This window comes from Neofelis nebulosa, chromosome 12 (assembly GCF_028018385.1).
Source record: "Neofelis nebulosa isolate mNeoNeb1 chromosome 12, mNeoNeb1.pri, whole genome shotgun sequence".
Taxonomy (NCBI): domain Eukaryota; kingdom Metazoa; phylum Chordata; class Mammalia; order Carnivora; family Felidae; genus Neofelis; species Neofelis nebulosa.
Window position 1 is genome coordinate 26,581,438 of NC_080793.1, and position 25,612 is coordinate 26,607,049.

Sequence of the window (25,612 nt, forward strand, 5' to 3'; positions counted from 1 at the left end):
AAGGTTATGAGAAATAGGGACTTTTTTAAAAGAAAAGAATACATAGTGCTGAGAAAAAGTATAATCTGGTGTAACATGGTCACTTAAGACTTTTTGCTAAGGATGTTGGAAAGTTTGGGAAGGGCTTTAAATGATGGAGCTCAAGGAGAAGAGGCTGTCGCTGTATTCCATGGAAGAGATAGCGGCAGCTTAGTCCAAGAATGTGACCGTGGAAATGACGGAGGACCAGCTGAGAAAAATGGAGTAGAAGGAGTTCTCAGGGCATGGTGATCGGGTGCAGAGGACAAGGGGAAGGCAGACACGTGGGCCATGAGCAGACACCTGCTTGTGCATGGCTTGGCTCACTGGGATGGAGCAAGAGAGAGAATACAGGCTTCAGGGGGGTCAGTACGCATTGGGGATTATTCAGTAGAGCAGATGTTGAGTAGATCATACCTGTGGCATAATCCAAATGATGGGGGACCGGTGTCTGAAGCTATTTATCTCAGTGTGAAGTTCAGGAGAGAGACCAGGGCTGGAGCTAGGAATCAGGGAGTCATCACTAAATGAATGGTGGCTACCGCCCTGCCGTGGCTGAGATTACAGAGGGAGGGATTCTGTTCGCCCATGGGCTGTCCCCCATCTGGCGGGATCACACCTGGCCTCAGAATTAAATCTCTTGTAATATGCTGCCTTTTGAAAATAAACACACATGCAAACAAACAAACGCTTCCATTCCTGATGACTCAAGTGGCATGTGTCTGGCCCTGATTGTGCAGACAGTTTTGTAGGAAGTTGCCAACACAATGAACCATCTGAAGCCTCTAATGAAGCAATTATAGTATGTGGAATGAACAATCAATCAACTGTAAACTCAGTGGTGAGAATTTTATAGAGATTGAGGGTAGATAACAGGCTCGCTGTGGTTATGTCCAAGAGTAACTTGATCCCTTAGTGGAGATAATGTGTATGTAATGGTGGAACCTCTCTATCCCTGCCCACAACACACACAAAGCAAACAGTTCCTGTAAAAAGACCACCACTGCCCACCAATCAGCTCTCAAAAGTGTCTTGATATCACCAAGAAAATTGTTCCATGTTTTGGGAATTTGTGGTTAATAAAGACCTCTTACCTTGTGGGATACCCACAGGTAGTACATTTCACTACTCCCCTCTTCTTGTTTGATTCTTAAATGTATACCGACTATGTTAACAGAGAGGTCTACTCCATAGCAATGATTGTAGTATCATCATTTCCATTGCTCGGTGGCAGTTCTGAACACGTATTACCTCTAATCCTCACAGTAAGCCTGTAGAATAGGTATTACTGGGCTTAATTTTTAATGAAGAAAGAGAGACTCACAGTTTAAATGATCTGTTCTGTGTCACAGAGCTGAGATGGGGCAGAGCTAGATCGATCCAGGTGTGCCTGCCCACAGAACGCTCCCACTTCTCCATGGTCTGCCGCCTTTCCATCCATCTGAACCCCTTGAGTTACCTCCCCTCTGTTCAAGCCCATTCTCTTCATTGCGGATGTTAGAAGATGCTTGTTGACATCACCACTGTCCTAGGTTTACCTTCAAAAGGCCTCCTATGAGAAACTTAAGATGTTTGGAGAGGACAGCCACACCCTCTTCATTATTCTCCCCTCTGGAGTAAACACTTCCAAGTATCTTCAGCCTTGTCCCATGTGACATGGAGGGGCAGCTGCTGCTGGCTACCTTCCTAACAGCCATCCCCTGTCTGCCCTAACTTCCTTGCCAGAAGCTCACACTCCACTGTAAAAGCCACAAAGGCCAGAAACTCTCTCCCCCAGCTGTGCACACTGAGAGTGGATTTTGGAGTAGGGGATTGGGGAATTGGAGAGGCAGAGAGGTAAGTGTGGTGGAAAAGAAACACCTGGGTTCCTATCCTGACTTCACTAGCTGCAGTTAAATTATTCAAACTCTCTGGGGCTTCAATTTCTTCATCTCTAAAATGGGGATGACCATAGTTATCACAGGGGTGTTCTGAACCAGAATCATATCAAGCATATAAACACTCCGCATAGAGCTAGACACAGAGAAGTTACATAATAAAGGGGTGTTACTATTTTTATTGCTATTACTAAAGATGAAGCTGCTGGGGGCGCCTGGGTGGCGCAGTCGGTTAAGCGTCCGACTTCAGCCAGGTCACGATCTCGCGGTCCGTGAGTTCGAGCCCCGCGTCAGGCTCGCTGATGGCTCGGAGCCTGGAGCCTGTTTCCGATTCTGTGTCTCCCTCTCTCTCTGCCCCTCCCCCGTTCATGCTCTGTCTCTCTCTGTCCCAAAAATAAATTAAAAACGTTGGAAAAAAAAAATTAAAAAAAAAAATAAAGATGAAGCTGCTGTTCTTCATTGACTTTTATTTACTTCATCAGGTGTAGGGCATGAGGTTCACGTGTGGATTAGATGCAGGGGCATTAACATCCTGATGTTTACGAATGTATGTGATGCTCCCCCCACCAAAAAGCAAACCAAAACAACTTAGCAGTAATACTTGTGTGCATATTCATGATTCGTTGACTCTTCACTTGTGGGTGTCAAGGAAAAGCATTAGCTCAACCACAGGTGCCAGCCTTTGTCTCAGGCGAGGAATTCCCTTAACTTAGGAAAATAATTAGATAAATTAATGGTTTAGCCCTTCTTTCAAGAAGCTTACAGCCATTGAAAGCCAAGGATATGCAGTTAATTTGTTTTAATTTTTTTAATGTTTTACTTATTTTTGAGACAGAGCATGAGCAGGGGAGGGGCAGAGAGAGAGGGAGACACAGAATCCAAAGAAGGCTCCAGGCTCTGAGCTGTCAGCACAAAGCCCGACACGGGGCTTGAACTCACAAACCGCGAGATCACGACCTGAGCCAAAGTCGGATGCTTAACCGACTGAGCCACCCAGGTGCCCCTGCAGCTGAATTTTTTAAAAGGTGCGTTTTCACAGGGTCAGTGTGATGGATAATGGATATTAAGTTTCTAGAATATTGCTCTAATGAAGTAACAAAGTTGGGAGACTTTTGAGATGTGAATCATTGGGTATTCTTTAAAGCATAGGTTCTCAAACTTGTGCATATTCAGAATCATCTGGACTGTGCAGTGAAAATGCAATTGTATCAGGCATCTCAACATTCCCAAGATGGTGCCTTATTCTTTCCTCGTGTTGCTTGTATCATTCTCATATCTGGAGCACCCAGCCCTCCCTTAGGTGAGAAACCAAAGCTCAGATGTGGATTTATTCTTGCACCTTATGTGATTCCTATGTTTTTAAGGACAATTGAGTGTATATGCCAGAAATCAAAAGCAAACTAGCTTAGGCAAGAGAGACTTTATTGGCCAAAGTAACTGAAAGGGATCTTCTAGCCTATAATGCCAACAGAGATCTTTCTCTCTTTCCTATATCCATCCATACGTATACTCCTATTTCTCTCTCTATTCTTCCCCCATAGACATACACACACATATTTATTTTTGTAAAGAGATATATATGTCGATATGCATATGCATATACACAAATATACACACACATCTATATATACATGTACATTTATATATATGCACACAACAGATTCCTGTATATCAGTTCTGCTATCTTCCAAGTATTTCTAATTATCCCCCCCTTCTGGGAACATGGATGATTTACATTTCCTGGACCACTTGTGATGGGGTAGGGTCACAGAAATAGTTCTGGCTAATGAGTTGTATGCAGAGGTGATATGTGTCACTTCTGGGCTAGAACATTTAATTGGCAGCACATGACCATTCCATGATTTTTTTTCCTCTTCTATGGTGACCAACAAAATTTGAATTAGAAGCTACTTAGTCCCACATAAGGGGAGGGAACTTGAACTGATCTCTCAGCTGACCCAGTGGACTAGAAGTATGAACAAAACATAAGCCTTTTGCTATTGGCTACTAAGGTTAAGTTGTTAGCACAGCATAGCCTGGCCAATCCTAATGAACACAGAAGACCTCCAGCAGCTCCATGTTTGTAAGGCCATGTCCAGTTCATGATCTCAGGAGAGAGAGCAACCCTCTCTTTCTCTGTGCCCTTATAGCCAGTCTCATAGAGAGACCTTCTTTTGGTCGTGTCCTATCCTTGTATCAATCATGGAAGATAGAAAGATGGCCAGGCTATGATACTGTTGGCCAGGTCTGGACTATGTGACTTACTTCTGGACAGTAGAGAAGCACTATTATTAATGGTTCTGCTGGTACTTCAATGATGGGGAAGAGGCAGTTTTCAAACAGAATGAGGGAGGAGGCAGAGGATACAACCACAGGGACTATGATCCCTGGACATGGCTGAGGGTATTTTCTTCCTCTTCCTCTTTCCTTTCTTTCTTTGTCTCTCTCTCTGTTTCTCTTTCTTTCTCTCCCTCTTTCTATTCTTCGTATACACCTCTATTGTTCATTATATTATGTTGTATTTTGTTTCCATGGCTGAGCCCCTACCTCACCTTCCATCCAAGACAGTGAATTTACTGACTTCAGAAACAATGTCATATCTTCCTTAGTGACCACAGGACCCAATACAGGACTTGGCCCTTTCACGGGAACTCAATAATTATAGAGTGCATAAAATTAATGCAAAAGGCTATTTAAGAAAAGACAGGCCAAGAATGAAGAAGTACATTTCATTTCTTCTGCTACTGGGAGATCAAACATCAAACAGCATGGAGTATATTGACACAAAATCTTCCAGGATAGTCCAAAAAAATATTTAATTCTCATTCTCCCTAGAAAACCCTTTAACAAATGCAACCAAACACCTGGGAACAAGAGATCTGCCACTGCATCATCCATTTGCTTTCAAAATGGAAACCCTAGACAGATTCCCTCGCCTGCAATTATCCAGGTGGAACACAGACAAGTTAATATCAACAGCTCATCTTGGTGCCTACGCTGTCTCCAGAATCCAGAGAAAGGTATTCTTCCCTTTAATCCTCTGTGGCAGGACAGATGGCACTTACAACCCAGGGTAGCACCTGGGAAATGTTTTTCACGCTACCAATTAAGACACTTTTCCTCTGCTGTGTCCGTCACTTGCACCTGTAGGACAACTGGTCGCCTCGCCAGGAGCATACTCCATCTGATCACTCCCTTGTCCACCGGGGCTCTTCGCGACAGATTCCAAAAGTGTTGCAAAGGAAAAAAGTGAGAGTTGCACCTGAGCTGGAGATTTCCTGGCACATTCATGGAGGGCCTAGCAATTTTTTAAAAAAAATTTCATCCTGTTGACAATCACTGTAAACCTACTATACACCAATAGACAACAGAGGGAAAATAAAAGATCAGTAAGACTCCACCCTTGGGAAGCTCATAGTCTAGTGGGATGACGGATAATAAACAACTCACTAAAATTCAGTGTGAAAATGCTCTAAGTAGAGCTGCTTCAAGGTACAGATGATACAGAGAAGCAAAGGATCACTAATTTTGAGGAAGGGCCAAAACAAAGTCTCAGAGAGGTCGTATGTGTTAGTCTGCATTTATAGAAAAATATTAACTCACATTTTCATGGTACAATTTGGTTTTCAAAGCATTTTCACATATTTATCTCATTTTATTCCTCCACTACCGATAGGAAGAGATTCCTCTTCTTCCCTACCACCATGTAAGGAGTTATGGCTTGGATAGGCTATAAGACTTACTCAAAATGGCCAAAAAAGGGAAGAGCAGAACTCAAAACTTGTTTCTTTTTTCTTTCCGAGTTTATTTTTTTCTTTTAGAGTTGAATTTATTCTGAATTCTGAACCGGGCTCTTAGCTGCAAGCAAAAGTTAGAAATACAACAGCAAAAAAACCCAAAAAAACCAAAAAAAACCCCACAAAAAACCTCTAGCATGAGACTTGGGTGCTGTGTAAGGCAGAATACCACTGCCCAACTGGGCCCAGCACTGGCCTGGTGAAGGCACCAGTGCAGCCTTTGTGCCATCAGGTGCCATAGCTTGCACATCCGAAGCCACCAACATGCTTTGTGATATCTCTGGGACTTCTTCCCAGATGCTTCTAGAAACTCAGTAGAGTAGACCTGCCCACTGGCAGGTAGTTTTTCCATGATCCCTGCTTCTTGGGTTCTTAATTTCTAGTGGAGTCTGAAGTCAGTGCACTGATGGACAGAGTCCTCATCAGTCCCCTAAATGCAGGGAAGGCCAGTGAGGCAAGCACCTGATATTTTCAGTGTTGTGGGAATTGGACACAACTTCACAAGTTTGGTAATTCTCAAGTATGAGAAAGATTGCGAAACCAACACTTAGCAGCACTATATTTCCTTCACCATTACTTGTCAGTAATGGCTGATTTCCCTGCTTTAAAAACTATGTTTATTCTGTGAGGCTAGGTTTGTAATTCCCAAAGCCCTTTTGAACCCAGTATGAACAAGCAAAACCGCTCCTAACTGCCTCCTATGTTGTGCAGCATGACCATGGCTTCATCAGCACAATCATTCCAGAAACAGCTCACTTAATTATTGATCAAACACATTCAATTAGGTGTGTGGTTAAACCTTCTTCCCAAGATGACTGGCCAGGCCAGCTCTAGAGTTTAATCACTATGAGCCAGTGACTTTCACTTCTGACCACTGATTGGGAAAGTAGGAGAAAAGGTTCCTACTAATTTGTGAAATGAGAGATGTCTTCTCTACTGACAAGGAATAGAGCTGGTTCTGCTGTGAAAATGGGCTGCATGGGAAGCAACACACTATGTCAGGTCTGTAGTTCTTTGAGGTTAGTGATTCTCCAAGTGTGGTCTCCTGGACAGCAGAAACACCTGCAAACTTGTTAGATGTGGAAATACTTGGGACCCACCCCAGAACTACTGAACCAGAAATTCTGGGGGTGGAATGCAGTCATCGATGTTTTAATAAGCTTCCAGGAGACTCTGGGGCATGTTAAAGCTTGGGAAACACTGCTTTAGACCCAGGAGCTGCTTCTGACATGGGTACCAAGCTTTGGTTTCCTCATGGACTCTATGAGCTTTCAGCTGTCCTCAGTGGTCGGGATAGGAAATGAAGCAAGTTCATTTAAAGCAGCAAACCCATCCCTGATCATCCTTTTAGGTAGGTCTTCTCTGAAAAAATCAGCCTCACAGAGACCTATGATGATTGGCCACTTCAACAAAGTAATTATGTAACTGTACTCCTTCATATCCATTATCTCTTTCTTCCCACATTATAGCCCTGGAAGGGAAGTTGTTTTCAGGATGAGGAAACAGGCTTAGGAAAGTTAATTGACTTGCCCAAGGTCACCTATCCAGAGTGGGAGAGCTAGTGGCCTCTAAACTATGCCAAGGCTAAGGGCATGACGGGGGACAATCTGGGGAGAGTTCTCCCACCACCGACCCGTAATTATTAGATCACAAGTACCTCAACTAATCACCTCCCTTCGCTGAAGAAATGTGTCTCTTTGACTTGGTGACATTCTCAAGAATTGTTCTTTTTGAGAAGCCTCTCTTTATAAATACAATTTCATACAAATCTCCCACTAGCTCTATGGCTTTGCAACAAAAGTGATCCAATGTGTGAATGTGCCAGTGAAGCAGTCTATCGCAGGAGAGGAAAGCACAGAGTATGAAAATGGGATCAAGCAGCTACCAACCCCAGCTTAATCAGGTTGAGACACAAATGGAACCATTAACATTCCTGACTTCTTGTGAAAGGCCACATGAGGACACGGACGTCAACCATCCACAAGCCAGAAAGAAAGCTCTAATTGGCCTTTTACTAGTGACTTCTTTTCCCTATGTCCGAACTGCTTGGCAGGGCAGGGACTAGAGGGTTGGGGGATGGGTTGGAAGGTTGTTGGGTGAATTAGCACAGAGTACGATAAATTGAATACTTAATGGCATTAATGAGGACGCCTGATAAATTCATTTCATAACTCGGAAGACTTGAGGTCTGTATGCTATAGCTTCCTTGCAATTGACTAAAGCTGCATAACAAACCACCACAAAATTTAGCAGCTTAAGGCAGAAAATGATACTGATTCATATAATTCTTCAAAATGAGCTGGGCTCTGTGGAAAGTTCTTCTCCTAGTCTTACTGAGGGTCACTCATGTGGATGTTTTAAATTGCTGGTCAGTGGGGGTTTGGCTCAGCTGGGGTGCTGGGATGGCTGGACGTCCTCTCTTTCCATATGATCTCAGAACCCCTCTTTCCATGTGGCTTTTCCACAGGTCTCCCCATCAGTGTTGCCAGACTCCTAGCATGGGGACTCAGGGGTCAGCTGATAGATTTTCTAAAGGGTGATGCCCACAACTGGCACAGAATCACTTCTGCTGTCTGTTTGTTGAAGCATGTCACAGGACCAGCCCAGATTCAAGGGAAGGGACTGAACAGAGTGTTTCACTGAGGGCCACCACTGTACCAGAACACTACAAACATTTTGCAGCCATCAGCCTACACAGTAGGTAAGGGCTTTCTAATAGGACTGTCCACATGTGCTTCTGAGACTCCTTCTCTGATATTGCTTTATCAGTTCTAACTCCATCTTCTGAACCATCTATCCTTTGAGATGTATTACAGCCCTACTCTTCTGAATGCTACTCTGTCACTTTCAGGTGACTTTGCATATCTCTTTGGGGAGAAAATTTATTTCCAAGTTCCTGGTAGAACATCTTTTAGCTTTAAATGCTGACAGTTACGATTTTAGAGAGCTCTCACTCTTGCTGTGGCTTCACCTTCCATGTTTAGGTTTCAGAACCAGCACAGATGTGAGCTCCAACTGTTTTCAGTGGTATTTAGAAGACTACAGGTATTTGGCAAATAAGTTAAAATGAGATTTTAAGTTAACCCAAGTATTTTCCATGTTCCACACACACAAACCTCCATGTGTCTAATATACCATGGGAACCTTCTATCATTTCAGGCAGCAGCTAGGGCAGTCTAAACTCATTGCCTCAAGGAAGGGAGGCCACAGCCAAACAAAAGAGAACAAAGGCATCAATTCTCAATCTTGAGTTTCAAAAGAGCCTTTTCAAAGTCCTGGCAAAGAAAACAGGTTAATAGAAAAGGTTTTTGAGTTTCAAAAGCTTGGCTTTTCTCGTGCCAAAAGCCATATGCTATGCTATTTACAATAGATTTGGGGAGAATGTGTGATGATATGTAAAAATATATAAACTATAAAGAAATATATAAAATTCCAAAATATAAAAATATATTAAAAATATTTTTAAAGTGAATAGTCTAGTTCTATAAAGTCTGTAGAGATTCCAGGAAGCTGAGCTGAGAAGGGGGTGGGGGGTGGTTCTTAGGGGGAACAAGAGTTGCAATGAGTATTTCTGACAAGCTGAACATGGCTCAGCTAGCAAATGTTACCAGTTGGGTTCTCTGCAAGTAGACCTTGAGATGAAGTTTGAGGTGCAAAATGCATATTAGGAATTAACATCTATGAAAGGCAGGGAAAGAAAGCAGGATTGGACAGAGGGAGAAGTTAAACTGAGAGGCAAGCCTTGGCCGGTAGGGAACTCTGGAGCAAATATTACTAAAGTTGTTCTGTTGGGCGGAATGGTTGGACTTTATACTCTCCACCTTAGTCTTTGGTACAAGCTGCTTTGACAACAGCATGATCTTGCATCAGGTGCGAAGAGCATCTGGGAGGAGCTGATAGCTGGACATGTTTGCTGATTCTACTCACTCCCTGCAGCTGGTCCTTCCATAAAGAAGGATCTGGGCAGCAGCCGTGGATCTCCAGGTCTACCACACTAAACCCTCTCCTCCTTGAGCCGGGAGACGATAGAACAGCTGGACAGGTTTGGAAAACGTGAAGAACATTCCATGCAGAACTCTCTTTAACCCAAGAGAGGTAGTATGGTGGGCTGGAAATAAAGAGAAAATGGCAGCAGGACACATAGAGAGCCCAGGATAGCTCATTCTGTCTTGCATGGCCCCAGACTGCCATAGAGGAGGGTCTGACAATTCCCCGTGACCCAAAGAGGGTCAGATGTGGATTGCTTGGACCAATTGACACACTTAGAATTGACAGCGGTGAAGGGGAACTCTCTCAGCTGATAAAAGTGGGACTAACCCCCAAAATCACAAGAGATAAAGTTCTTTTTAGTATATTACAGCAAAGGCAGGTGACAGGTGAACCCAAATCACCTTCCCTTTTTTTCTATCTGCCACTAGGATTCTATAAAGCCACTCCCCATCCCACTATCCCAATTGATTTAGAGAAACCCCAGGTCCTGAACAGAAGAAGGAGTGGAGAAACTCCAAACCAACTGAGTTTAAGCTTGAGGAGACAGAGAAACCCCCTACATGATTGAGTTTATCTAGAATTAAATAGATTTGAGTTTCCTGCTACTAGACAACGTGGGGGTTCCAGATAGATACGAAGTTTAATTATGAGAGGAAATATTTTAAAAGCTACATTTTTGATTCACTTGTGCCATAGATTGAAAATCCATACTGCTATACAGATAGGAAATGATCAAAGAAGTAATCATTGCTTCTGTCGGTAGCAGAGGGCGAAATGTAAACCAGCGAAAAGAGCCAAGCTTGCTCTTGGCTAAGTGTGTGGTACAAGTGGGGACACTATCTTAAAAACCAGACACTCAGACCCTGCTGGTATGGTGGATAATGGGAGGTGATTTCTGTAAATCTGCTATATATATATATATATATATATATATATATATATAAAATCAAGGCTTTAAATTATTTATGTTTTTGCCATCCTGCTTTTAGGTATCAGGCTTAAGAAAGTAACCAGATATCATTGTGACTGCTATTTGAGGACTAGAGAAAGAGAGAAATCAGGGCACTGGTTGTACATTGTCCCTAGCAACAAATGCTAATCTCTGGCACTTGAGTGATGGCAGTGGGGATGGGAGACACATAGGAAATTGGGTGGTTTTTTTAGAGTTAAGACTTGTTGATGGACTAAATGTGTGTGACAGGTAGGGTGCGATTTTTAGTTTTTGGCTTAAGCACCTGGGTGGATAACAGTGGCCTTTACTAATATGGAGAAGGTTAGAGACAGAAACAGTTTTTTGAGGAGAGGGTAGAAATCAAGAGGTTTCCTATAGTTCATCTGAGTTTCTGATGCTATGAAATATCCACAAGGTTCTGTCTCTTTGACATCTAGGCCTGGAACTTGTTGGAGTGGACAGGGTGAGAAATATTAATTTGAGAATCATGAACATAAAGACAGCATTTAAAGCCATGGGACTGATGAGATCATTTGCTGAATGAGTTACTGAATATAAATAGACTGAATCAAATGGATGATAGGACCATATGTGTAAGATTATTAGAGATTTTTATTTTCTTCTTTATTGTTTTCTATATTTTTAAAGATGTTCACAATGAAAATATATTACTTAAAATTTTGTTTTGATGTTTATTTATTTTTGAGAGAGAAAAAGACACACACACAATGTGAGTCGGGGAGGGGCAGAGAGTGAGGCACAGAATCCGAAGCAGGCTCCAGGCTCTGAGCTGTCAGCACAGAGCCCGATACGGGGCTCTAACTCATGGTCCATGAGATCATGACCTGAGCTAAGTCGAACACTTAAGCAACTGAACCATCCAGGCGACCCGAAAATATATTACGCTTATAATCAGAAAACAAGTAAAGTCACAATAAATCTGCTCCTGGCACTCTGAAACACAGATATGCAGCTTCTTTGCTTCTTTTCTCAGAAAAAGCATTTCACCTCAGTTGGGCCTTAAAAATATTAATGTGTTTATTTAATTGGGAATCTTAGAGACAGTGTTTGCATGAAAATCAACATCCTCACCTCTTCTGCAGTGCAAATGAGCCACTCATTTTCTGCTCTCACCTAACCTGCATCTTGCTGCTGATTGAACCTGTGCCTAATTATGTGTTGCTCCTTGAGTTCTGGAGTATGTAATAGCAATGTTTATTTGCCAAGGTTGACGGTGATGACTAAGTTGTTTCCCTCTTCGTGGTTTTTTTTTTTTTCTTCCTTTTTTAAGTGAAAGAGAGAGTAACCCTGTCTGTCATGCCTCCAACACAGTGCGTTGATGGGGTTGTCTCTGGTTAGTGAGAGCTGGGGCAGGAACTCAAGCATCACAGGGTATTTTGTCAGAAGCCCTAGTGAGAAGGAGTTTCTGTAAGTCATCTGGGATGAGGCAAAAGGGCCTCTTGGCCTGAATATTTATTCATTCAACTAACATTCAGCACATCCCCACAGTGCTCCTGGCCCTACCCTGAGCAATGACAGAGATAAATATGATCCTAGAATATTAAGTCTAGTGATTCAGTTTGAGTCCCATTTGTTAAGTGTCATGATGAAGGAAGTGTGGGACAATATGGAAACACATAACCTGGGGAGTGTGGTTCAGGGTCAAGGCTACCTGGAAAGGATAATAATAGCTAGCATTTGTCAAACTGCCAGGCACAGTTTTTCACGCTTTATGTGGTTTGACTCATTCATTCTTCCAACAACCTGTGAAGAAGGTACCATTATTATGCTCATTTTATGGGATAAAAACCTGAAGCAGGGAGTGGTTAAACCTCAGCTGAGTAGCCAAGGGCAAGAGGCGTTAGGTTGAAGGTGGAGGGAAGAGTTCCAGGCAATTGGAGCAGTGTGTGGAAAGGCATGGTGCATTCATGGATAGTGCATGAGGAATGGCTGGGAGACTGACTACAGGATGTTTGCTGTCACTGGCATCTGTGGGGCAGGGGCCCGGAGGACAGAGCTAGAAGGGCTTGAGAGGCATTAAGAAAGGAGGCAACAAGGGCGCCTGGGTGGTTCAGTTGGCTAAGCGTCTGGCTTCTGCTCAGGTCATGATCTCACGGCTTGTGGGTTCAAGCCCCATATCAGGGCTCTGTGCTGACAGCTCAGAGCTCAGAGCCTGGAGCCTGCTTTAGATTCTGTCTCCCTCTCTCTCTGCCCCTCTCCCGCTCATGCTCTGTCTCTCAAAAATAAATAAAAATGGGGGCGCCTGGGTGGCTCGGTCGGTTAAGCGTCCGACTTCGGCTCAGGTCATGATCTCACGGTCCGTGGGTTCAAGCCCCGCGTCGGGCTCTGTGCTGACCGCTCAGAGCCTGGAGCCTGTTTCAGATTCTGTGTCTCCCTCTCTCTGTGACCCTCCCCTGTTCATGCTCTGTCTCTCTCTGTCTCAAAAATAAATAAACGTTAAAAAAATTAAAAAATAAAAAGAAGTAAAAAAAAAATAAATAAAAATGTTAAAAAAAATTTTTTTTAAAAGAAAGGAAGCGACAGAATCAGATTTGCCTCAGCTCTGGCTGCCTTGTGTGGCCTGGTTAGTTGGGAGGAAACCAGACAGGAAGTGGTGGTAGCGGCCGCACTTGGATTCAAGCGGCAGGTGGATTCAAGGGGCGTCTGGGGAGGTGCCGAAGGGGAGGAGCTGGAGTGAGTGTCCAGACTTCTCCTTGGGTGGCTAGGTAAGAGGCAGCGTTTCCCGAGACCGGGAGCCCCAGGGGAGGACCGCACCTTGTGTGCACAGATGGTGCCTGAGGTTTGTTCTTTGAGGCACCTTGAGCCTGGGTCTCTGGGGAACAGAGAGAACAATACCCAGGGAAGCAGTGAACAGTGAGTATATGGACGGAGACCCGGACCCGAGAACAAACAAGCCAATCAGCGGACTCCTCGATCTGTCTCTGAGCCGACATCTGAATTTTTAAAACTTAAGGAGAGGGAGACCTTGAAAATCTTCATAAAAGCAAGGGATGGTAAATCGAAATTAATTGGATAGCACTTGTTATTTGTGATTTAATATGTGTTAAATGTCACGGATTTTTTTTTTTTTTTACTCTATTTTAGGAGGAGTTAAAAATACATCTTCACAAGACATTTCATAGGTTTGCTGCTGTTGTGGCCCCTACCTTCTCCCCAGTTCTCTGGAAGGTCTTTATTTCTCCAGACCGCAATTCTCCTACTCTGGCAGTTTCCATAAGCCCGTTCTTTGAGGTAGGGGAGGCGGTGCTCTATATGTCTCTCTATACAATCTTTGTAATATGTATGTGACTAGGTACTTTTATCTCCACTTACACAGATGGGAAAACCGAGGTTTAGGGAGGTTCACTCCCCACTTAAGTTAGCAGACGAGGCAGTATTTAAACTGAGGCAGCCTAGCACACACAGCACTCTTGATCAGCGTTGCTATATTTATCCACCATCTACAGGCACGTTAATCAAATCCCAAGCTCCATGCCCTTCCTCATGCCCCATGATGCCTCCAACATTTTGACATCCGGGTTAGCATCAGAAAGCCCATGGGGGTGGAGTATCCTCTCTGATGCAAATCTGAAAAGGCAGTGGGTGACTGTTGACCGTTGACCAGGACCCACAGGATTTAGATAAGGTTTTCCCCTTTTCCTCTCTTTGCCCTCTGACGACCTCTCTTCTCTTCTGGCCCCAGTGCTGTTCTTTACTCAGCATCTCCTCTTCCAAAGTGCCCAGCTGCCTTCAGGCTGGCGCCTTCAGGGACAGATGGACACAGAGAGGCAGGGATTCCCAACTGGACGGGCCACTGGGGGCCAAGAGTCCTGGGGAGACGTGGATGGGCCCAGGCCTGTAGCTGCAGTCTTCCAAACAGCCCCCTGGAGTAGACTCTCTCAGCTTCGGGGAAAGGTCAGAATTTCAATCTTGTGTTTTCACACATCTTAAATGGATTTCAGAGGCACTGGCACTGCCCTGCTCCTCTCTCTAAACAATGTGGTTAAGCTGCTGTAGCGTTGCTAGAGGCTGCATTCCTCCTGCATTGTGATGTGGTTTTTGGAAGTCATGCATGCAGTTAGCTAACCAAACTAAGCTGTTTCATTAATGGGAGCAAACTCAAGAGAGAAATCGTGAATAGAAACAAGGCGAGTTTGCTTTCCACCCCTAATTCAAAAAACCAGATAATTAAGTAGGCGGAGAAAGGAAGTATCCCTTCTGATTCCAAGAGCTGGCTCTCTCTGTCTCTCCATTTCCTTTCTTTATTAGGTGGTGATGGTGGTTGTGGGGTGTGTGTGTGTGTGTGTGTCGGGCGGCGGGGCGGGGGGTGGGGCATGGCAGTGGTGCGGGGATGGTGAGGGAATTCCTAGCAAAAGATCTATTACCCCAGAACCTTGGAGTCAGCTGTTTCTATCATGTTTTCTGTTCTGTTCTGCTTCCCTGTCCCCTCCACTCAGTTCTACCCCACCCTCAGTAACAGCTCCAAATCTCCACCGGCCAACTCATCCCCCACCTGTCACTTTGGATCCCACCTCAAAGACAAGGCTCATCAGCATGAACTCATTCCCCACCTACATCTTCCACCTATGGCTGCATATGGAGATCACGTTCCTCTCCTCTTCTCTGCCTAGGAGGAAAGAGTCCCTGTCTGTCTGCAAAGTTCACTGCTCTCCTGTGGCCTGACACCCAGTATGAATCTGCTTGCCAGTTACCCTGTTGCTATCATGGCTCCTTCCCTCTGTATAATAAACATGTCCAACTCGCTCGTATTCCAAGAAAACCTCTTCCCTCAGGCCTGCCTCTGGACCCATCTTCCCCACCCTTGGGGCTTGCTTTCACCACCACACATCTTAACAGTCTATCCACTTGTCAAAGCCACACATCTCCACCGCCGTCACCTCCGGTTCTGGCTTCTGCGTCTCCTACCCCATGGCTGGTGGCCACTGATGCCAAATGTTCAGACCCAGTGGATCTCCCCATCCATTTCCTATTCACATCTGAGCAAGACGGCAGGAGGATGGCCGAAGTGACCTCTCGAGGGGGACTGCCGGTTCAGTCTTCTGATGTTTTTTTCAGAGAGCCGAGACTTTCAGACAAAGACATTTTTCATCTACCAGGCTGCATATTTTTACTTAGATATTTAAAAAAGCAATCTCAAGCTTTCCGAAAGAAAATGTAACATAGATGCCAAATCAGATGAGAACTAACACTTGGTATCAACAGGAATATATTTGAATTTAAAAAGGCTAGCTGCATCTGACAGCAGTGTGTCTCAGCTAAAGTCTAAGCTGGAGTGGGGGGGTGGGGAAGAGAAGAGTCTTCAATAAATAAATGTTTATTAAGACGAGGGCAGGTGATAAGTAGAGTGACTATCATGTGACGCATAGAGAGTCAAGGAAGGCTTCACATCAGAAGTTACAGTTGGGCTGGGTCTTATAGGGTAGGTAATTTCTGGTAAATCCAAGTTCACTGAAGGCAGAGGGAACGGCATGTGCAGAGAGCAGGATGTTTGGAAAAGAACTGACATTTTCGGGGAATAATGAGCATGATACTTTGAAGCGTCTTACGGTCTCTAGGATCGAGTGCTGTCCTCTGTATCACAGCCCTGGGAGAGCTGCAATTGTAATTTTTGTTAAACTCAGGGCTGAAGACCCTCCAAATGTGTATGAAGAACCAATTTCTTGCATCCTTTCCTAAATCCAATGTGAGCTTTCAGATGGACAGAGGAAAGGTGTTCACAATCAAGGCCATCTTTCCCCAGGGTGGCCAGGATCAACAGAGGTGGCTAATGGTCCAGCAAGCCCCAGCACCTCCTGCAGTACATCTTCCCCACGTTGCACCTCTGGCCTCACTATTCATGAACTGTCAGAAGAAAGGGGCTGCATGTATCGTTCCTTGTCACACAGTGACTTCCACCAAATATTTGCTCAAAAATATTGGTTAAGTGCAGGGGTTAACAGGACCTGCATCTTGTGCTTTGCAAAGGATGGAAGGTTTCTGACCACTCCCCACCCCCACCCCCACCTGTTTCCGAAGGAACATTTCTATGAAGTTCCTGATTATGGTAGAGATTGTCAGCTCAGGTGGCCTTCCTGGGCACACAGGTAGACAAGACCACACACTTAACCCCTTTCTTGTGATTAGATGGGGCCACGTGGCCAGAGAAGTGAGAAGTGATAGGTGCTATTTCCTGGAGGAGGCATTTGAGGAAGTGTATCAGCCAAAGCTCTCAACAATGATCCTAGGATTCGTGTATTGAAAGGATAGCATCATTAGATGAGTGTGGATTCCTGAGTCACCAGACGGAAGCATACCTCACACTGACCCTCATGAGAACATATGGAAGAATTAAATCTCTATGGTTCCAAGGAGTTGCCCTGTTGCAGTCCCTACCATGATTAATGTATCAGTATATTCCACTTACTTTCCATAAAACAAAGTGGGAGTATGGATTAGACATCAACTCAATACACTGTTATTTGATGGAGGCCACAAGAGAACAGCTGTCAATGGACAAGTTCTACGTCACTTTCTCTCCTTTAGAAAAACACAAAGAAACTTCTCAGCTTGCAATTTTGGAAAAGGTTGAGTATCTCTTGAGCATTTGAAAGTAAATGTGAATGTGAATGGGATTCTTGATTGATCTTTCATTTCCTTGCCTACCAGGAAGCTCTGAGCCAAATACATGGTTTATGTATGGCCTCTCAGAATGCATTTTTGTCAGTTCTCCACCATAATTACTTTGCTACTCAGTCCTCATTTTCCCTTTGGGTTCTGATTTATCCAAATTTCTGTTTTCTGTGTTTTATGCTCTTTTAAGTGTCTTAAAAACTCTCCTCTGTGGAAGGGATAAGGAGGACAAGGAAAGTTGAGAACCAAATTTTTAGAACGAGTTCTGGACAAATGATCTGTGAGCCTTTCTTCTCCTAACCCTGGTGAAGGCAGATCGTATAAATCAGCTGAGTTTAACAATCAGTGATGTTGGTTTTAATTTACTCTTCTACTTTTCATGACTATTAATTTTTCCTTTGATTTATAACAGGGTAGCTCAAAGAATATGTTAATGATAATAATAATTACTGGTGTAAGATAGTTGGTGGCAGTAGTTTAAAATAACTGTGCTCATAGATTCAGGGTCCCCAGATGACATTTATTCATTAGTACTTCCTCTTTCTCGAGCTTCATATAGCACTTTGATTCACATTTTTGGTGGAAAACCTTCCTTCCATAAAATTCCCCCAATTGGTGATAAATATCTGATGTAGAAATATTAACTTTAAAACTCCCAGCTCATACCTCACCTTACTATTACCTTTGCTTTCCATACCTGTGTAGACTCAGTGGCTTGAATTAGGTCTCCTGTACATGCACTGAAAGACAACTGTTATTATTCCCACATTTCTTATCTGTAAATGATCTACAACAGATGCACATAAACACATGTGAAAAAAATTCTTTATTAATTTCTCACATTTCATTACAAAATGTATGTTGCAAACAACTTGAATAACCTACTGGTGTGTTTTGTTGTTTTTTAAACCCTTGGCTTCAAGAACTCAGAATCTCCCTCTCTCCTATCAAGTATTGGGAAACACTGATTATTGGAGTCAACAGGTTCTCATTTTGCTATTTATCTTCTCTCAAGCTCTGAAAAAAAAAATGTCCTCTGTATAAATTAAACAAAAAAATGTTGTAAATTCTATGTCATTACAGTCAACAGAATTATAATAATGCATCCAAAATGTGCGGCCACAAAATATCAGGTATATGTTTGAAAAAAGAAAAAAATGACATTCTAGCCTTGTTAAAAGGATAATGGTCCCATATTTTTATTAACAGGTTAGCAAAACAAAATCCAATGGATTACAATATTTACATGTTATTTGAAAAATAAAGTAGTGATAAAAGCATGTCACAATTATTTTCTGGTTTTTTTTCCTTTTTCTTTCTTTCTTTCCTTTTTTTTTTGCTTGATTTTTTTTTGTTTTTTTTTTTGTTTTTGTTTTTTTGTTTTTTTTTTTTGTTTTTTTGTTTTTTTTTGGTAACCATACAAACACCCAATCCAGGTATGGAACTGTTTAATACATTTGAAATGAGGCCAATTAAAAACAAATATGGACACAAAATGTTATCTTTGTCTAGATCACACTTTCCCCATTGTCTGGTTTCCACATGATGGCCCCCATCCCTAAAAAAAAAAAAATTAAATTAAAAGAAACTCCCTACAAATAAAACTTTTTTAACAGCAAGAAAATAAAAGAAGAACATGCTTTTCAAGTAAGCACCTATTCCACAAATGCAATATCTTTCCATGGATTTTATTTGAAGCTGTGTGGGACACTGTCATCTCAGGATTCCCTGCCCCTTTCTTCCCTCCCCCTCCCACAACCCTTCCAAGTAAAAAAAACAAAAACAAAAAACAAAAAACAAAAAAACAAAACATGAAAACCAAAGGACTCACACACACGCATACACACGAGTACACACACATCCAAGCACACACACACACACACACAGGCTTCTATAACCTAGGCTTCAAGGAAAGTTCTTTTCTACTTTTTGGAATGAAACCCTTTGTTCACAATCAGAACATATTATAAATGTAGACTTAGATTTAGTCTAAGCTGCTCCCTCCTGAAAAAGCTAATATTGGGAAACAGAGCAGCTGGCAGCTACATTAAAAAAAAAAAAAAAAAAAAAAAAAAAAAGTAGTTCTCCAGGCTCCGGCTCCTTATAGGATATAAGTATTTCTTGTCCACTCACCAAAGGGATGGGATTCTAGCATATCCCCTTGTTCCACAAAATAAATGAAAAAAACCCTCCCCCAAAACACAATGCAAACAAAAACAGAACACAGATTTTTTAATCACACACAAAAGCCAGCCCATCCTAACAGAAATTATTTGTGTGAGACGGATAATGTGTTAATGGACAAGCAACAAAAGGGTGAAGAGGACTTCCTCGTCTGGCCCACAAGCTGCATAGCTGTGCCGAAAAGTTTGGTTCTTTAGTTAAATTAAGGGGGAAAAAAAGTTAACTTCTTTGTTATTTCCATGTTTAAAATAAAGACATTCCTATTCACAAAAAACTAAATCTCCCTTACCCCCAAATTAAAACAACAATAACACGCACATAAAAAAACAATTTATGTGAAAACTGAATTGTGCTGTGTTTGTAACACTCAAATTGATAGAAAATAAACATGTGGCAAACAAAACTCCACAGTCACCATAAAATTAGCTCACATGAATCTACCAAATTCTAAATTATAGTTGAACACTAATAAACAGCTTACCTGGAATAAAGGATGACAATTCACAAACAGTTATCTAATAATTAAAGTCTGTTTCTTTTTTTTGTTTTGTTTTTTACTAAAATAATTAAAAAAATCACAGTATTTTAAGAAATAAAACCCACGTGGGGATTTTAAGCACAATTTGTGTTCCTTTCTTTAAAACTCTCTTTTTTTTTTCTCCATTCACCGTCTTGCCCAGCAGTTCTCTCTACATTTAACCACAACGACGACAGGTAGTACTGACAAATGCAGAGAATTCCCTTGGTTAAGTTTGAGGTACTAGGAAACAGGTGACTGTTTTATGCAAAGCAGTTTTTTTGTTTTCTGTTTTTGTTTTTTGTTTTTTTGTTTTTTTTTTGTTTGTTTGTTTTTTCCCAAAGCGGCTGCAGTTAGGTCTTGAAAAAGCTTAAGGTATTAAAACTAGAAAAACGCACCGAAAGATGTGCGTCAAAAAGTTGTTCCCCTAAGAGAAGTCTTGTACTGTCACGGAGCTTCTGTTTCCACATCCTGTCCAAGACCACCACAGAGCACACCGTGTGCATGGGAGGTGCTTCCATATTCCGCAACAAATGACACTTCCATGATGAAGATCCGGAAGAAAAGGTGTAGTGATGGAAAAGGAGCCACATATTCCAACCATTTAAATAACTTTAATTTACATACTCACTCACACAGGTACCAGTGCTTTGAAAATAGATTGTTCAGTCCTAAAAAGCAGCTTTGTTCTGTCTTCTTTTCTGTCCCCACCCTTCTCAGCCCAAGCTGGCCCTCCCCACTTTCTCATCACGGTTCAAGTACGGTTTGATTAAGAAGTTCACCAAACGCTTATTCTTTTTTGGCCTCTGCATTCTCCAGGAGAGATTTGTCAGCAGCTACTACACAGATGGCTACTGTTTCACTCTTTAGGGAAAAGTCTATCCCGATTGCCTCATCATCTTCCTTTTCCTCTATAGAGGGCATCTTAATACTGTCCTCCACACTCTCCTTCAGGTGGATTTCTTCTCTGCTCACCTGCTTGGTGTCATTCAACGCCCTGGAGAAACAGTAATGGTAGAGATGGATGAGTATGCCTTTTTTTCTAATTAAACAAAAAAGTCCTTATTTCCCTGATCCTAAAAAGACCTTGGGGCTTCCTTTGCGTAAATGCCATGAACATGTGAGTAAATTCTGAGTGATTTATCCTTTGCTACATGTTATGCTTAGGTCATGTATTTCAGCATCTTATTAAAGATGTGAACCTACAAAAATAGCCATTATTATACTCTGTTTTGATTATACCATGTCTTGTGTCCACATTAACATAATTATTTTATGTTCCCTCTCCTACTGGGTGATAGGTCATAACTGGTAGTAGTAGCAAGAACTGTCTTATGCTCAAACTCCTCTGTGTAACCCATAAGCTTGGAGATTGGCTGTATTTATGAAGACTAAAAGAGCAACTCAGGTAAAGATTTAATGGACGGATCCAGAAACAAATCATAAAAAAACAAACAAAAAGTAAAAACCCAAAGATGGAACCCATGTCTAGGGAAACTTAGTTAGGTTCTCTGAAGTTTAGATGCTTGGGGTTTCAGGGGCATTTTCTACTCAGGAACTGACTCCTGGGTTCTCTCTGTCTGACAGACTAAGAGTGCCTCGTCTAGGGGACAGTTTTATGTTCAAAGATCTTATAAGTGTTTTACGGATATGCTCCCACCTACCTGGGAGGCAGGCAGAAGCTGGCTCTGTCCCCGAGGCAGAGCATTGAAGGCACCAAGAGGTGCGAGGGAATGTTCAAGGCCACTCAGGGAATGAGTCATCACAGAGGCAGGAACAGAAGCCAGATCTTTTGACCCCGGTCCACGCTCTATCAGAGAATGTCAGGCTAATGAAAGCTGAAGGGACACTGGCTGGAGAACGCTAAACTTCCACGCGAGGGCTTGAGTGGGATTTGTCTTTCGTAAAGATGATTTTTCCTCATTTGAGTTGTGTCTGGGTGACCATTGAAAAAACCAACAGAAAAGAAGAAACCTAGTTCCTGATGGCTGCCTCTCCTCCCAAGCCCAGAAATAAAGTGTGACACAGAGGGAAGGGCCTACGGATTGTCAGGGGGACCAAAAACAAAACAAAACAAAACAAAACAAAAAAAAAACACAAAAAACGAAAAAACAGAACCTGCTCTCCCTGCCACTTCTCACTTTGGGCAAAGGCGATCTTGGGACGGCTCAACTTACATGCCGTGTCTGAGCACGTGCCTTTCCCACTCAGAGCCCTGTGAGAACGCCCGTCCGCAAAATTCACATGGAAAACGCTTCTCAGTGTTAATAGCAGCCCCACGGTCAGCAAATCTCATCAGATCTGTGAGGAGAAAGCAGAAGTGTTACCTGTGTGCTGTGGGAGGAAGCAGAAGAGGGAAGTCAACATTCATTAGGAAACCTCCTTTCTTTCCTACTTTCACCCGTAAAACCCTCCATGAAGGCAATTTCCAGATTCCTTACTCTTAGTTCTCCTACTGGCTTCTCACGTCAGGGCATTTCTTGGATAGCCGTCAAGAGCAGCTCCTGGGTCCCAGGCCCCCAGCAGCCCCGTTCCTCCTCACTGCCTCATCACAAACAAATAGTCTGGGTCTTTCTGGCCCGAAGAACCCCTTCTGTCCATTCCAACAGCGTCTCGGCAGTTTTTTCTATCGAATCTCTTCCTTCTAGGATGCTCTACCAGTGCCTCGCTATTTAGCACCTATTCATTTTCTATTTGACACAGGTTTATCTTTGCTCACTAAAAAGAATATAGAGGCACTGGACCAGGTTACGTGTAGCAGACCTCAGGGTTTCGATGCGTTCCAAGTAGAGCTGAGGGCTCACGACTTGTGCTCATCTGTCACGGATGTCATAATCAACACCTCACAGGGTGGCAACGAGCACTGAATGAGATCTGCGAGCAAAGAAGCTAGCGTGAACGAGAATCCTGGGAAGCGGGGAGACCAGTTTGTAAAAGTATGTCCTGAGCTAGTGAGGGCCCCTGGCTGGCTGCCTGACATCTACTCCTCAATTGGTGGTACTCATGAATGTGGGGGTATAGACATTTCTGGAAGGTCTGTTGCAAACATCAAATACTGACGGTCGTTTTGTTTTCTCCATGGCGCTGGGCACATGTTAGGGGTCTGATCAATGTGGATTGGCTGGCTAATTGTTTACAGACCACTCCTCCTGGCAAACTCAAAGATGAGAGCTCACGTGGCCTTTGTGTTCTCCCGAGTCCTAAGCCCATATGTCTTTCGTTACACCACAGAGAGCCAATCTCCTTGTGGATAATAAACAGCAGGGCCGAGACGGTCCTGCAGCCACGCAGCAGAGTGAGGGCAGCATACGGGGAAATGTCCATCATCTCTACATATCTGGTCACCCTGTGCTTGTACATACAAGATGCTACAGGAAGATGTCCCCTGGTTGAAACACTTCATCTAATCAAATCCTCAGGATGACGTTAACAGGATAGGTGTCTCTGTGCTGCCTTAATCTTTAGCACAAAACGCTATGTGAATGGGCCAGTTTTAACAAAAGATGAAACATTTTCTCACAAATTAAGAAGATCACCACACAAGCCATTAAAAATAATTGCACAGACTATCTTCCTTGATTCTTTTCATTGGAAATGAGACAGCACCATCTGCTCTGCGCATTAATTCCTTAGCAGGGATTATCTTGGGCAAGAAATCAACAGAATGCCTTCCTGACTCCTCCCAACTGCATAATGAGAGGGGGGTGGGGAGGATTCTGCTTGGGTTAATTTTGATTTCTTCATGCCTGGTTTCTTCTCTTTCAAATTCCCTCCGAGCTTCCTAGGCAGGACCTGCGATATGGCCACGGTCAGTCTTCTCTCTAGTTCCCGTGTTGGAAAGGGCGCTGGGTATGGGGTGGCTACAAGGACATGAGCCCCCTGCACTGAGCGTGCCTGATGAAAGTCTACACTTGCCAACGAGGGGCATGCTCCTGGCACATTTGCTCCTTTACCCTTAGGAAACATGAAACCAGTCATCTATTCTTTCCAATGGCTCATGCTGTTTCATCCTCAAAGGAGGAGGCCAGTCATTACCTGTCACACATCAAATAGCTCTCCATCAGCCCTGAGAGCTGCACTAAAGCCACCTCCCGCTCTACTCCTAGAAGACAGACCGTCTGGCAAAAACTCCCCGAGGCTATTGTGTGCCATTTCTTCTCATTGGCAAGAATATACCTAGATGGTGGAGAATGGATTCAAAGGAGATGAGACAAAGGAGGCTGTTCTTTCAAGGATCGGAGAGGGGGATGGGGAGGGTTAGGCTTGTAATTCTCATTAACATTACTAGAAGTTACTCATGTAAATCCCCTACCCTCAGAGAGAGGAATACATGCCCCTCTACCCAAAGACGTTCCCCCCCGCCATGTGGTTACGGCTCATGAATGTGGATACTACACTTTCCAGTGAGAAGTGATCAGACACCATGAAATTCTTTACAGTCAAACCGAACTGGTCTGTCGCCCCAGTGCCCACGCAAAGGGGGCGGCCAAGCCAGGCAAGGAAGGAAATTTGCCTGGTGCCCCACGCACCTAACTGCCATCTATTTTTCTAATTTGCTATGCTTTCATTCTGGAGGAGTCACGGGGAGGGGAAGACTAAAAGGGCCTCTTGCCTCTGCAACACTTGTAACCTCTAAAATCATATGTGCTCAGCCTTAGAGATGAAAACAAGTCATAGTAGCCAACAAGGAATAACTTATTTCCTAAACAACAGCAGGGCACAGAGCACCATGAAGCAAAAGGAGCCTCTGTCCCCCTTGTCAAAAGCATCCTCTTCTGGAGAACTCTGCTAACAGTGCACAGACGTTAAAGAATTCATCACTAAGAACATATTTGTGAAATGTTAAAAAAAAAAAAAAAAGGAAAAAAATTAGAAATCATGCTTCCTCAGATCACAGCCATTTCCCTTGCAAGAAATGGATCACTAAGGCATCTACTAATAAAAGTTGTAACTTTACAAGGGCAATCAACCTACGTGGTAGGGTGTTTTATTTGTCCACTCATTTTTCAGGTTGACCATGGGTGCGGGAGCTTTGAAGAGCGGGCAGTCCCTGCTGTTGTCTTCACTGGGACTTCAGGGGCCCGAATGGACCCCCACACTGCAAACCTGTGGTCCCCTGCTACGGTTGTCATGGTGGGGATGGAGTGGAAGAGGGGCTGGGCAGGAAAGAGAACAGGGAGGAGAACCTCCAAGCGAAATGGCCACCAAAGAGGCATTTGGAGGCCTGCAGACCCACTGGGTAAGGAGGGGAGACAGTGACATTCTGCAGACGTGCACCTCGGAGGGAGGCCCTAAGGGGATTCAGGTCTAGGTTCCCTTCAGTGAAGAACATCCCACTGGTCCAAGTGTTCGAGAAATGAGATGTAGTGTAAAGAGATCTTGGCTTTGGAGCCAGAAGACCTAAATTCGGCTTCCAATATATATGTTTTTCCTTTGAACAAACTCTTAAATTTTCTGGGACTGTATGTCCCCCTTTGCAAAATGATAATACATGACATGGCAGGGCTATCATCGATGAGGTGGTTACTATGCTTCAGGAACTGCGCTGGTGTCTTGTACATCATCTCATTTAAGCTCTCCACATCTCTAGGAGGTAGGTGATATTATTATTGTCAGTAATGAACGCAGATGGGATAAAACAATTTAC

The 25,612-nt window shown here is 43.3% G+C and overlaps 1 protein-coding gene and 1 long non-coding RNA gene across 11 annotated transcripts in view; one reads left to right on the forward strand and one right to left on the reverse strand.

Moving 5' to 3' along the window:
• The window catches only part of LOC131491537 (uncharacterized), a 210,361-nt gene extending 193,095 nt beyond the window's left edge, over positions 1-17,266 (forward strand). For both annotated transcript variants that reach the window (XR_009251508.1, XR_009251509.1), the window contains one exon: positions 15,092-17,266. This is a non-coding gene — a long non-coding RNA (uncharacterized LOC131491537). The remainder of the gene's footprint in view (positions 1-15,091) is intronic.
• Positions 17,267-18,071: 805 nt separating this feature from the next.
• The window catches only part of ZNF462 (zinc finger protein 462), a 141,590-nt gene continuing 134,049 nt past the window's right edge, over positions 18,072-25,612 (reverse strand). For 7 of the 9 annotated variants that reach the window (XM_058694657.1, XM_058694656.1, XM_058694659.1 and 4 more), the window contains 2 exons: positions 22,143-22,266; positions 18,072-20,962 (listed from right to left, as the gene is read on the reverse strand). In XM_058694657.1, coding sequence (XP_058550640.1) covers positions 20,755-20,962; positions 22,143-22,266 — 332 coding nt within the window. In that variant the 3' untranslated portion in view covers positions 18,072-20,754. Of the gene's footprint in view, positions 20,963-21,629; positions 21,776-22,142; positions 22,267-25,612 lie in introns of all 9 variants that reach the window. The other 2 variants (XR_009251506.1, XR_009251507.1) reach the window with 2 other exon arrangements.